Consider the following 12,839-nt stretch of genomic DNA (forward strand, 5'->3'; position numbering starts at 1 on the left):
CATAACCAGTTACCTTTGTGCCAATTCCAGAACTGTACATTAGGGTAGATAACTTCTTGCCTCACTCATTAGGCTATGTATTTCCTGCAGCCTTTAAAACTGATTCATTCATTCAATGATAGTTCAGTACTTAATTTTGGTTTTACTGTGTAGGAGAAATTTAAAGACTTACTTGTATCTGTGTAACATTTGAATTAAAAACATTCAATGAAATTGTTCTATCTAGATGGTTAAACATGGTTTTATGTTGTATTTTACATGGAATAGTTCCAGTTATGTTTTTCCTTAATAGGTGGAGATAAATCTCATCTTCCACACCACACACTACCTTAATACAATTCAAAATAATTTAATGCAACTCACAATTTTACGCACTTTATTGCATAAAACTAGAGAATTAGTTTAATGTTGAAGAATGTTAAATTATCTGTAATGACAAGACATTGAGAGCTCAGAATCGAGGACACAGTTGTTACAACCATAGATTTTCATACAGGAGTAGGCGACAAATCTTTCAATTTATTATATTTCTGTCTGTAACATATAACAACAACGACAATAATAATAATAATTGTTTAGCAAAATATGACCTACAGTGTAGAAGTGCATGATCTGATTTCTTATGAAAAATTATGATTCTGTTCAAACTGGAACGTAGTGCATACACGTTCCCATAAAGTTATCTGAACACTTTTAAAATTCACAAAGATTTATTAATATAATGAAAATATTGTATGAAATAAATAGAACATTTTAATGGAAGACATTATAAAATGATATAGTCTATAGCTTAGAATGCAAATATTTAGTATGCTATCAAATTACAGTGAGATTTTAAAAAGAATTCTTTGTATGAAATAAAAGCACTTTATTGCTGGAGATTTTACAATTGGTGGCAGCTAATACTTAGTACCTGGATTATATTTCTGAAAGTTATATACCTAAAAATTGACTGTTAAAAAACATGTTATGTAATTTTCTACAGAAAAGCTTTATATTTAACAAAAATATATATTTCAACTTTGTTTGTCATTTTTGCAGGCTATGTTCTCAGACTTATAATTTTATTTTATTTTTTTAATGCAATGTTTTTCATTGTAAATCACAGTAAATTAAAATTGTAACAACATGGAAAGTAGGCACAACTTGTCATTTGTATAAAAGCCAGTGCAAGGTTGAGTGAGTGTTACGAAGTCCACGAGATGGAAGTTGTAGTTGGAAAGGAAGTATGTCTTGTTATGGAGATTGTGTGAAAAACTGAGAATGGAAAATTTACTAAATTTAACTGTAGAAATTTATTTAAAAAGTGATCTGTTACACATAATGTACACCAAGTGATTAAAATCCACAAAAATACCAAACACTATTATCAACAATTGCAGAGTGCATTGATCCGTCAAGATATAAATTAAAGTATGTTAATATCCTGCTGTTTAACTTTAATTGTATCACAAAGATGAACGCAATTGCAGCTGAATGTTTTTATCAATTTTTATTAATATTTGGAGCAAGAGAATTAAACAACAGGACCATGAACCTAAATTAATAAAAATACAAGCAAAATGCCTTTCATTCTTCTGCCTGTTCCCACTTTTGTGTTCCATGCAGTGATGTGTATTATATACTGTACAACTTTCACTATCCCTTCCTTAATTCTTTTCAGAGTCTCAATTAGCCTAACTATAATTTTAGTTATCATATATACATAGATTCTTTGAATTACTTACTGTGATATTCACATTCTTAGTTTAACAGCTTGAGTGCATATTAATATATTTACAACTACATTAATTCTGTTCTGTATTTGTAGAAAAATCCACTGCTATAGGATCATAAAATTAGCAGATTAGATTACGAACAAGAAATCTTGTTCTGAATAAGAACTGCATGGCAGAGAAGACAAGCAGGTATTAGTTAATGGTTTAGAACAGTTCCACAAGAAAAAAATAAATAAAAATTATGGAAAAATTACAGGTTATTTTTTTCATATTATGAAATTGTCACTTTTAAGGTAGTCTACTTTTTGTAGGTTTCCTGAAGAGGCTGAGACCTCTACCTCGTGGGGTGACTGGCACATTCTGAAACAAAAATATGATTCTTGTTTTCATCAAGACATTCATATCAGATTTGATCAAACAATGGAAACCCCAGGTAAGAGTATCAACAATGTAGGAAAAGATAGATTGCTATTTACTGTAAAGATGACAACGTTGTGCCTGTCTGCAACTTAATGTATCATCCTTATGGTAAGCAGCAATCTATTTTATCCTACACTGTTAATATCGGATTTGTTTATCTGTGTTGGTAAAATATCTTTCAAAGAGGGATGGTGGGAGAAGGGGCACAGGATCAGAAGACACTTTTCTTGTCATCTATGACATTTTACGTTATATAGTAATTGAACAGCAATTTAGCAAATGTGCACAAATAAGAAGGGGCAGCACATAGTAGGGTTAAATGTGGCTGAAGTTCTACAATTACCAGAAATGAATACCTACAAAAATGGTACTATTTTACATAGTTTTCTGGCAAACTGCACACAGTGAGAATGTTTCTTAGAGAAAGTGAAGCTTCTAAAAATCAAACATATAGGATGGTCATTAAATTATTATTATTGAGAAAGTCAAAATTACATTTAATATCATTCCTTGCTAATTGCATTACTGTTATAAGTTACAATGCAGAATTTTCTGCTTGCATAAAAGATTGAGCAAAAAATTTCTTCAATAAAATGGTTTTCTCACTGGCTCTGCCAAGTGAGAGATAGTGGTGGTGTGCAGACACGTACAGATACACACAGTATATACAGAGATCACTGCCATAAAAAGAGGAAAAATCCAGTAAGTTGCGCCATTTAATAACAACAAATAGTCGTAGCAAGTATATTATTATCAGGAGCGTGTAACATCTGCCATTATCAGTTACTACCAGTGTGAGTGAGTGAGTGAGTGAGTGAGTGTGTGTGTGTGTGTGTGTGTGTGTGTGTGTAAAGATGAAATGATGGGCATCTGCCATTACTAGGAACAACATTTATTTTATATAACCATGTCTTTATAAACTTTCAGGATTAATGTGTGTTTATGTTGAGTATGCTGCCTTTCTACTAGGTCAAGTACTGATAAACAGAAACCTATTTAGAATTTACCTGATCTATAAAAAGTTAAAATTAACTATACACCCAAAGAAACAGTATACTGTTCATGTTTCATATCATCGTGTTGGGGTTTGGGGCCTAGCGATAAAGCATGTGCCTTGGAACAACGAGTTCACTGGATCACAGAAATTACAGTGTCTTTTACCTGTCAATAGTTGTCAGGAATGGCATGTATCTCAGAGTCCATGTTGAACTGTGGGTCCCTTTTCACTGATCAGATAACACAGATAGATTAGGAACAAGCAAGTCACTGAAGTAGTGTCCGAATAAAATACTTGCACTTGGCCATTCATCCACACGAAATAATCATATCTGAAGTGCGCTTACATTTATACTTAACAAGCTACCTGAAAGTGTACAGTGAAGCATTCACTAAGAACCAGCATGATCCTGTATAGCATTGGCAAAGGACAACTACCTGTAAACCTCTGTGTATGCTCTAGTTATCATTTTATGATCATGATAATCTTTTACAATATGTATGTGTGACTTTGTAATATTTACTGAACTGTTCTTGGTTTAATGTGCTCTTGGTAGTGGGAAGGAAGATTATACTTTTAGTATCATATCAGTGACATCGTCGTTAGATACACTGAAGGAATTCAGATTCGAAAAAGAAAGTGGGACAGTTATTTTTCAAAAGAATCTTCCAGACACTTGCTTTAAGCTGAGGAGCAAGAACTGAACACGAATATTGTAACCTGCCTCCTTTGCATTAGGGTAGTCAAATGAAAACCAAACATCCACTGCAATGAGACCACGGAATGGCTCAATTCAAAAGTAATCACCACACACTTTAAGAAATTTATCCCAGTGGGAGCCAAGACAATCAATTCTTGTTTCGTAAAACACGATCGACTGCTGACTGATCCAGAAGTGCACTCAATCTGGCACTTCCTTGTCTTGACAACTGATACTGATGAATGTATTTGCTCGCGTTACCAAAGATACGAAAATTACACTGTGAAGGGTCTGTATGGAGGATGTTGCAGTGTTTCCCAACAAAAAAGATGAAAAGCAGCCTTTGTCTGATTGGCACTGTGGTGGAGGGCAACAGGGTGCCTTCATCTGAGAGCATTCCTGGGCATTTACGGTACATCTTTGTCATCATAGCACTGTACACTGATTGTAGTTCCACACTATAGGAACTCTAAGAGCAGAGAGGCCCTGCAGCTCAAGGAACAGGTCAAATTGACCTTACTGGAAATTGTGTAAACAGCTTCAGACTTCTTTGTCGGGGGAGATATGGAATGCATCCACTGCTGGCTTTGCTATCATCTGCCCTCTGGCTGTCTGAACGCTGTCTGACAGAATAATCCTGTTGCATGATAACTCCCACCCCACACGACCACTTGGACGAATGCTACACTTCAGTGATTTCATTGGCAAACACTGCTACAGCCTCTGTACAGCCCAGATTTTTCACCATGGGATTTTCACATCTTTGGTAACCTGTAGAAAAACATGCATGGATGTTTGTTTCAATTAGACAAGGATGTGCGAAGAGTGGATGCAGTTATGGACCTCTAAGCAGCCAAAGTCAACTGCATTCTACGAAAAAGAAATTGATCGTCACATCTCGCAGTGGAGTAAATGTTTTAATGCATGTGGTGATTATTTTTGAATGGAATCATTCCATGCTCCTGCTGTGGCAGGTGTTTGGGTTCATCTGACTGCCTGTTATACATTAATTTCATTTCCTTAGAATTTGACTGATGAATCTCATTTTGGCATTGGTCTTATTCAAAACTATTTTACTTAACTCTTGTACCACAAATCATTCCTGACAGGTATCCCTAGGTATTTTCCAGTCATGGCTGTTTCTATTGATTGATTTTCAATAGCATATTCAGAAAGTAATGGGTATTTTCATCTATTTATGCACAATTTTACATTTGCAGGTCTTGCTGCACTTTCTTGCAGTTTCTGACATTACATAAACAGCATTGTTTATTAACAAGTGTCATACTACCAACAGATATATAAAATTAAAATAAAGTATCCAAGCTATCGGAATTATCAGTCCTTCCCTCAAGAGGAAAGAGGGATGGATTGGAGAAGTTTCGAAAGGAAGGACAGGTCTGTCCGACACCAAAGTGAGTGCTCCATCTGTCGTAAGAATGAGAGGAGGCAAAAAGAATGGTTTGTTTAAACTTTCTTGATTTATAATAGAGACAACAGTTTCTACATTGTCAATTTCGGATGGCATATCTCACTTTGCGGAGGCATTTTGTATTGCACATCAGCTGTAACTGCTCACCCACATTCCATGAAATCAGAGCCAGGAAAAAGCCCTTCTTGTTCCAGAACACAGTTAAGTTTTTTGCGTAGAGTTTGGAGACTGCTTGAATTGTTTGGTCTTCGTGAAGTTGAAAGGTGCCATTTCATTGATAGTTGTTTTGATTCAATGTTGGATAAGAGTGTTACGTCTCATCATTCTAGCACTTTGGGAAACAAATCTTCTCCATCTAGCTGATAACAGTTCCAAAATGCTCAGCCTCTAGACATTTTTTGCCCTTTGTGTTTGTAACATTGCACACAATTTGTGATACCTGAGTCAACACCAATCTTACACGCAGTTAACTATATCTGAGTGTTTCCTGTGATGAAGAAGTAAGCAGTTTTGCATCTAACTAAATTTAAACCCGTCAGACAGAGCATCAACTATATCATAGTTTTTGACCTATTTGTCACACTATTTCATCAGTCTGGACGCTGGGCTTGCCTCTTCTCTGCTTTTCACCATGCGCATTTGTATGGCCATCTTGACACCACTGTCTAGCATGTACTTCACTCATTACAGTAGGTCCATAAACTAGGCACAACTTTTAACAAACCTGAGCTGCTGTGGATCCTTTTTCAAAAATCAGATTACAGCAAACAAACTTTGCAACTGATGATTTTCAAAGCCAGAGTTGGTTGCTTTCACCCACTGTCAAACATTTATTGAATCCAAAGAACTAATTTTGTGGCTCTGAGAACAATCATTATTTGGTACTACAACTGTGCTCCTTTGTCATTACTTTTCAAATAGCCCACAAAATACTGCAGAACCTGAACGTTCAGTTACCATGAACACATTAGAATGAAATCAGTTAATGAATAAAAATTCCAACAATGGCACAGTTTACACATCATCTTTATGTTGAATTCAAAATGACCATTCAGACATGACCAATAAGTCTGGCCTAATTTCAAGCACTAAACAACAACAATAGAAGGTGCATGGATGTCCATTACCCCATAAGAGCTTCTTAGTTTATTAAATGAAGAAATAAACGTACCCTCAAAGTCCAGGAAAAGGGATCTGAAAGTAAACAAGTTCTTGAGGAGGTGGAACAGAGGTGTGGATAAAATTACAATGTTCCTTAACTTAATACTGCATACTTCATTGTTATAGAGCCTTCCTACCAAAACAAATAAAATTAAAAAAAATGAAGTTTAGATTCATGTTACACTGTCCTGTTCTGGAGATCTGTTATGTGCACAGACAGATTTCAGTTGTTATTTTGATATATCACTGTATCACACAATTCGCAAAATCAGATTATTTCTTAACCATTTCAGCAGCATTATAACTAACAGTTACACTGCAACTGTTCCACTGTGGTGAATGCTGAGCATGTCTTTTACTTTGTTAAAAGTTGTGCCTAGTTTATGGACCTACTGTAATGGGTGAAGTACATGCTAGACAGTGGTGTCAAGATGGCCATACAAATGAGCATGGTGAAAAGCAGAGAAGAGGCAAGCCCAGCGTCCAGACTGCTTTTCAGATGACTGTCATTTGTTAGAAATGCACATAATAATACTGCAGTGTGCAAATCTTCATTTCTGGTTGGTTGACTGTGTAATATCCAAGAAATAAGAATCAGTTTGTACTACATATTTACAATTTTATTATTTACCAGTTTGAAGAAACACTGCACACAATTTACATCATTTCTTACATTTCTTTGTATAAAATTTAAAATTGTATTAAAATGTAAATATTCTGAAATCTCTTATTCAGTAAAATAAATATCACAGAAGATTAATGCAGGAAAGGAACACAACTGGGAAGCAGTTTTTTTTTTCAAAATGCAGTTTAGCTTACTGAATGGAAAAAGAACAACATGCAGTAAAAAAATATAATTGACACAACAAATTTTTTTAGTTTCCAATTCTTGCTCACCTCATCTCGACGGGTGCTTTTAGTTGAGAAGAGTGCTTTGATACGGCTTGGTGTATTTCCTTTACGGCTACTGGTAGATTCGTTAAATTCCTTCAGTATTGACCGAGGTGTTTGTGAAGCATCTGTGCCCTAAAAGAGAAATAACTTTTTAATTAAAATCAATATACCTGTGCCATAGATTGAGTGTAACATCTTTCATGAACTGATAAGTGATGTATCCAAAATAAATAAAATATGAAGAGAAAAATCTGAAGATGCAATCCACATCGTTAAAAACTAAATTGACCTCAAATGGTAATGGCAGCTCGAAAGACATCCTCAACTTGTGCAGCTTTAAGACAACATTCAAAATAATATGTTTATGAATCTAATATAAAAGATCTTCTATGGAGGCAATATGGAAGAGGACCTGCTGTGGCAGAAACTGGGCACACAAGAAAGATTAGTTTAAGGTCCGATCAACAATAAGGTCAACATTCAGAGCACAAGCTCTGGCAAGACATTTGTGTTTACCCCAATGACATCACAATATAAGTTTCAGAAAGTGGTCTGTGAATAACAGTCCGAGAGAGACTCCACTAAATATATGTCCCTTACCAATGAAAATATCACAGTTGAATAAAAAGGAAGAAAAATGTGGGAGTTTATCACAAACCTAGAGCAATGGGCATGTGTGTATGTACAAGTGTGGGAGTGCATGTGAGCATCTGCGTGAATTCCCACTCATCTGTACATTTCCCAGATTTGAGTGTTTACATGCTTCCATACAGGTAATGTGTATGCAGGATTGCAGTCTATGTGAGAAAGATTGAATAAGGAAACTGAGCCTAAATTTTAATAAATAAGGACATATTCCCTCATAATTCTGTGTCTTCTCGGCAGACTGATTTCAGTGTGATTGCATAAATGACTGCTCGAGTAAAACACAATTAGTAAACATATATATTGCTGGAATGTGGGAAGTCACAACAGCAGCTTCAAAACAAAGAGCCATCTCAGACTATCCATGGTATGTAAGACCATGCACTTGCAGCTTTCTGTATCAGTATGATGGATAGTCTTAATTGCCGATGAATGGGTAAGGAGTTGGCAAGCATACAGTACTTTGTCACAATTCATATTCCACAACAAAACAGCCACAGCCTCTGTATCTTATTCTCTATGCAGGTAATCTCAACTAATCTGCTGTGTCTTCTGTGAATGACTATTACCGAAAGGCTACTTCTCTCAAACTATTTCCTCTTTTCAGATGAGGGAATTTCTGTTTCTGAAAGTGATACTTATTTTTATCTATGATTATGTCTGTTATCAATCTGAAGGTACAAATGGTTTTTATGTTTAACTGATTTTATTCTCATTGTAACAGAGTTCAATGTCGCATCATTTGGTTTCTTGACAAAACTTTTCTTTACTGTTTTCTCAACTGATGTTACCAAGTTCTAAAATGAGTGACCGCACAGTTTTAATTATATGCAGCATTTTAGGAGGAGAGGAAGCACCTTCTGCTGTCATCATGCTAAATACTTCATTATATATATCCAGGAAGACTGTGGCTCTCAGTTTAACAACAAATTGGTCTTCAAGTCTACTTTATCTTCTGCATCTGTTGCCTCGCTTCATTCATATACACCACTGGTTACATAAAACAATGCAACTGTTATACATTTATTTTTTTCAAAAAAGTAGTCCTATTATGTATCAAGTTAGTAAGAGAACGGGATGATGAAATTTTGTAGGTCTCAACAGAATGGCATTGTTCAAGCACAAGGAAATATCGATACTAGACAATCACTAGGTGTGAACATTGTCACATTTAATCAGTCACCAAGAGTCTGACAAAACGCGCGCGCGCGCGCGCGCGCGCGCGCGCGCGTGTGTGTGTGTGTGTGTGTGTGTGTGTGTGTGTGTGTGTGTGTAACAGAAGATCATTGCCAACTCAAAGAGCAGAGCCAATTTCATCATGATAAATAGTGTGAAAAAAGTGGAACCTCTCCTCAATGTCATAAACACTCCACCTGGCTCTTGTGCATGAGATCGTACCAGTACTGATCAGAGACTTATCGCCTTACAAGATGATCACTGGCCTGTAGCCACCACGGATGATAGATGCCAGCCTCCAGTACCAGCTGCCACTGATGGGTAGTACAGGGATCTACCAACACCTTTCCCAGCTTGGAGCACAAACTGCTCTAAATTCCAGCACTGCTTGGGTCGGACAGGCCACAATCAGCATTCAACATGACCTCAAGGTATCTGATATTGTGGTCCATATGATGGGACAACATGGGCTGAGACTTAATAGAGACAAAATACTCCCAAAATGGCACATAGACAACACATAGGCATCATGGTCATCACCATCTCTGAGCAGCTTCTGGCAGGGTGCGTCTTACACATCACGGACAGCAGTCTGCCTACTACAAGTCACTGGCCTGAACACAGGGCTGATGCAGTAAGATACGGCAGCCTGAGCCAGCCAATGGATTCAGCAGATTCATTGCCAGCTTGCTAAGCCACCAGCTGCCACTGAAAACATAACGACAAAATGTACTCAAAGAAATAAACGAAGTAATAATCTAATCCTGTTTCATTGGCATCTGATGATGCCGCACAGGTTGCTTAGCCTTCACCCTGACTGACCGTATGGCTTTCCAGCCTATGTGTGGGGTACTTCTTACAGTCCCATGAATTTATAAAATTTATTTGCAGAAGGAATAGATAGGATACATCCTAAGCTGACAAGGAATACTTAATGTGGCAGAGAGAAGTGTACGGGATAAAATTTATATAGGAAGAGTAAGTTTTGTGTGTACTGAACTGTTCTTTTGGGTTTCAGTCCAAAGACTGGTTTGGGATAACTCTCTGCACTACTCTATCCCGTGCAAACTTGCACTAGTCTATCCCGTGCAACCTTCCTTACCTCTGAGTAATAACTGCAACCTATTTTAACTAGCTTCTTTACTGTTGTTAATTTTTGGTCTCTACAATTTTTACCCCCATACTTCCCTCCATTACGAAGCCTTAATGTCCTATTCAACCAGTCACCTTTTAGTAAAGTTATACACTGATGAGCCAAAACATTGTGACCACTGCCCACCGTGAGGTAGAATGCATCTTGGTGGTGCAGCGGACACGTGACACATTAAGGAAGAATGCAAGTGGAAGAGAGATGACTGCTCAGTCATTATAGTGAAGATACAGGCTGCTAATGCAGAGATCCACTGATGTAAGCGGTCTTCACAAAGGGCACACACTTGTGGCGCTGCAGCTGGATACAAGAATCTCTGAAATGCAAAGCTGGTTGCCTATTGGCGTACTATTATCGTGATTACCTATGGAAAGTGGCAAAGGATGGTGAAGTAACAAAGACAAGCATGTCTCATCACAAAACAGAGGTCAGAGAGGATCCCCTTGTGTAATCCATGACAGGCAGCAAGCTGTGGCAGATCTGACGACAGCAGAGCACAATGCTGAGACAGGCACAAGAATGTCAGAGCATACCATTCAAAGGCCTATGCTGGACATGGAGCTCCACATCACACAGTCACCCTACACGTTACTATGTTGACCCAACAACATCATGCACAGTGGGCACCGCATGACTGAGTTTTCACCTCAGATCGATAGAAGTGTGTCACCTGTCGAACGAATCATTTCTTGTTACAGCAGGTCAACGGTTGGGTCCTTACATATCATTAACCACGTGAATGGCTCCACAAAACATGCACCACGCAACAGATGCAGGCCAGTCAGTGCAGAATTATGTTATGATGTGCACTGAGTACGGCTTCTATGTGATCTGTGGTGGTAACCAAAGGCATCGTGACAGCAGTGAACTATGTGAACATTATCGCGGACCACCTACTTTAAGTTTCCACCTAAGGTGATGACATCTTCCAGCAGGATAAGTGACCGTGTTGCCAGTCAGAATCATGCTACAGTGATTTGAGGGGCTTTATAGTGAACTCAAACTGATGTATTGGCCGGCAAATAAGCCTGATCTGTAACACCTGGAACATGTATCAGGTGCCAGCTATGTGCCTGTAAACCATCCTATAATTTGCAGGAATTGCTTGGCCTCTGCATAGACATGTGGTGCCACATACTCCTGGAATCCTCTCAAGGACTTTTAGAAGCCATGCCAAGCAGAATATCTGTTGTACTGTGTTTGGAAAGTAAAACAATACATTATTAAACAGATGGTCACAATGTTTTGGCTCATCAGTGTAATACACATTTGATTTCTCCCTACCTGAATTCTTCATTAGTTATCCAATCTCATAATCTAATCTTCAGTATTTTTCTGAAAGACCACATTTCAAATGCTTTTCTTTTCTGAACTGTTTACCTCCCATTTTTCACTGCCACAAAAGGCTAAAATGAAGATAAAATATGTTCAATAGAGACTTCATTACATTTTAATTTATATTTAATGTTCACATATTTCTCTTTCTCAGAAAATATTTTTTGCTATTACCAGTCTGCATTTCATATCCTCTTTACCTCTCCCACTGCTAGTTTATTTTGCCGCCCAAGTAGCAAAAGTCATCTACTATTTTCCGCATCTCATTTCCTAATCGAATCCACCCAGCTTCATCTAATTTAATTCAAATATGCTCCATTACCATTGTTTTACTTTTGTTGATTTTCATATTTTCAAAAGACTGTTTGTTCTATTCAACTGCTCTTCCTAGCCCTCTCCCATCTAACAGAATCACAATGTTATTGACAAACTGCTTAATTTTTATTTATTCTTCCTGAACTTTAATTTCCTTTCCAAATTTTTCTCTGGCTTGCTTTACTGCTTGCTAAGTGTACAGATTAAATAACATTGGAGATAAGCTATAACCAAGTCTCACTTCCTTGTCAACAACTGCTTCCCCTTAAGGCCCTTTGCCTCTTACCTACATCATGGTTTGTGTAGAAGTTGTAGATAACCTTTTACTCCTTGTCTAATGTCCCGGGTAACTGCAGAATTTCTAAGAGTTTATTCCATTCAACATCATCAAGAGCTTTTTCTAAACTTACAAATGGTAAAAAGTAGGTTTACCTTTTCCCAACCAATCTTCCAATGCAAGTCCTAAGGACAGTATTACCTCATACGTTTCCACATTTTTCCATATCTGTAACTGATCTTCCCTCAAGTCAGTTTCTTCTCATAGTTCTATGGAATTGATGTGTTAGTATTCTGCAACGTTACTTATTGAACTGATGGCTCAACAATACGCATGCCTTAGTGCAATTTTAACATTCATCTTTACGTACGAGGATATTTTGCTGCCCCATATATCCCACATAGTAGGTGGAATAGTTTTGTCACGGTTGGTTTTCCCAAGAATCTCAATAATGCTGAACGGATTCCTCTGCCCAAGGTGTTTCTTTCAATTCAGGCCTTTCAGTGCTCTGTCTTCTCATGGTATTTTCTTAATGTTGGCTTCAAATGTTTTCTTTTGCATAGCCTTCCTAAATATACGCATGCCTTAGTGCAATTTTAACATTCATCTTTACGTACGA

General features: G+C 37.2%; 1 protein-coding gene across 2 annotated transcripts in view; it reads right to left on the reverse strand.

Moving 5' to 3' along the window:
- Positions 1-369: 369 nt before the first annotated feature.
- LOC126190960 (myosin-11-like) overlaps positions 370-12,839 on the reverse strand; it is a 216,523-nt gene continuing 204,053 nt past the window's right edge. For both annotated transcript variants that reach the window (XM_049931622.1, XM_049931621.1), the window contains 2 exons: positions 7,326-7,454; positions 370-2,078 (listed from right to left, as the gene is read on the reverse strand). In XM_049931622.1, coding sequence (XP_049787579.1) covers positions 2,007-2,078; positions 7,326-7,454 — 201 coding nt within the window. In that variant the 3' untranslated portion in view covers positions 370-2,006. The remainder of the gene's footprint in view (positions 2,079-7,325; positions 7,455-12,839) is intronic.

Source organism: Schistocerca cancellata, chromosome 6 (assembly GCF_023864275.1).
Source record: "Schistocerca cancellata isolate TAMUIC-IGC-003103 chromosome 6, iqSchCanc2.1, whole genome shotgun sequence".
In the NCBI taxonomy this organism is placed as follows: Eukaryota; Metazoa; Arthropoda; class Insecta; order Orthoptera; family Acrididae; genus Schistocerca; species Schistocerca cancellata.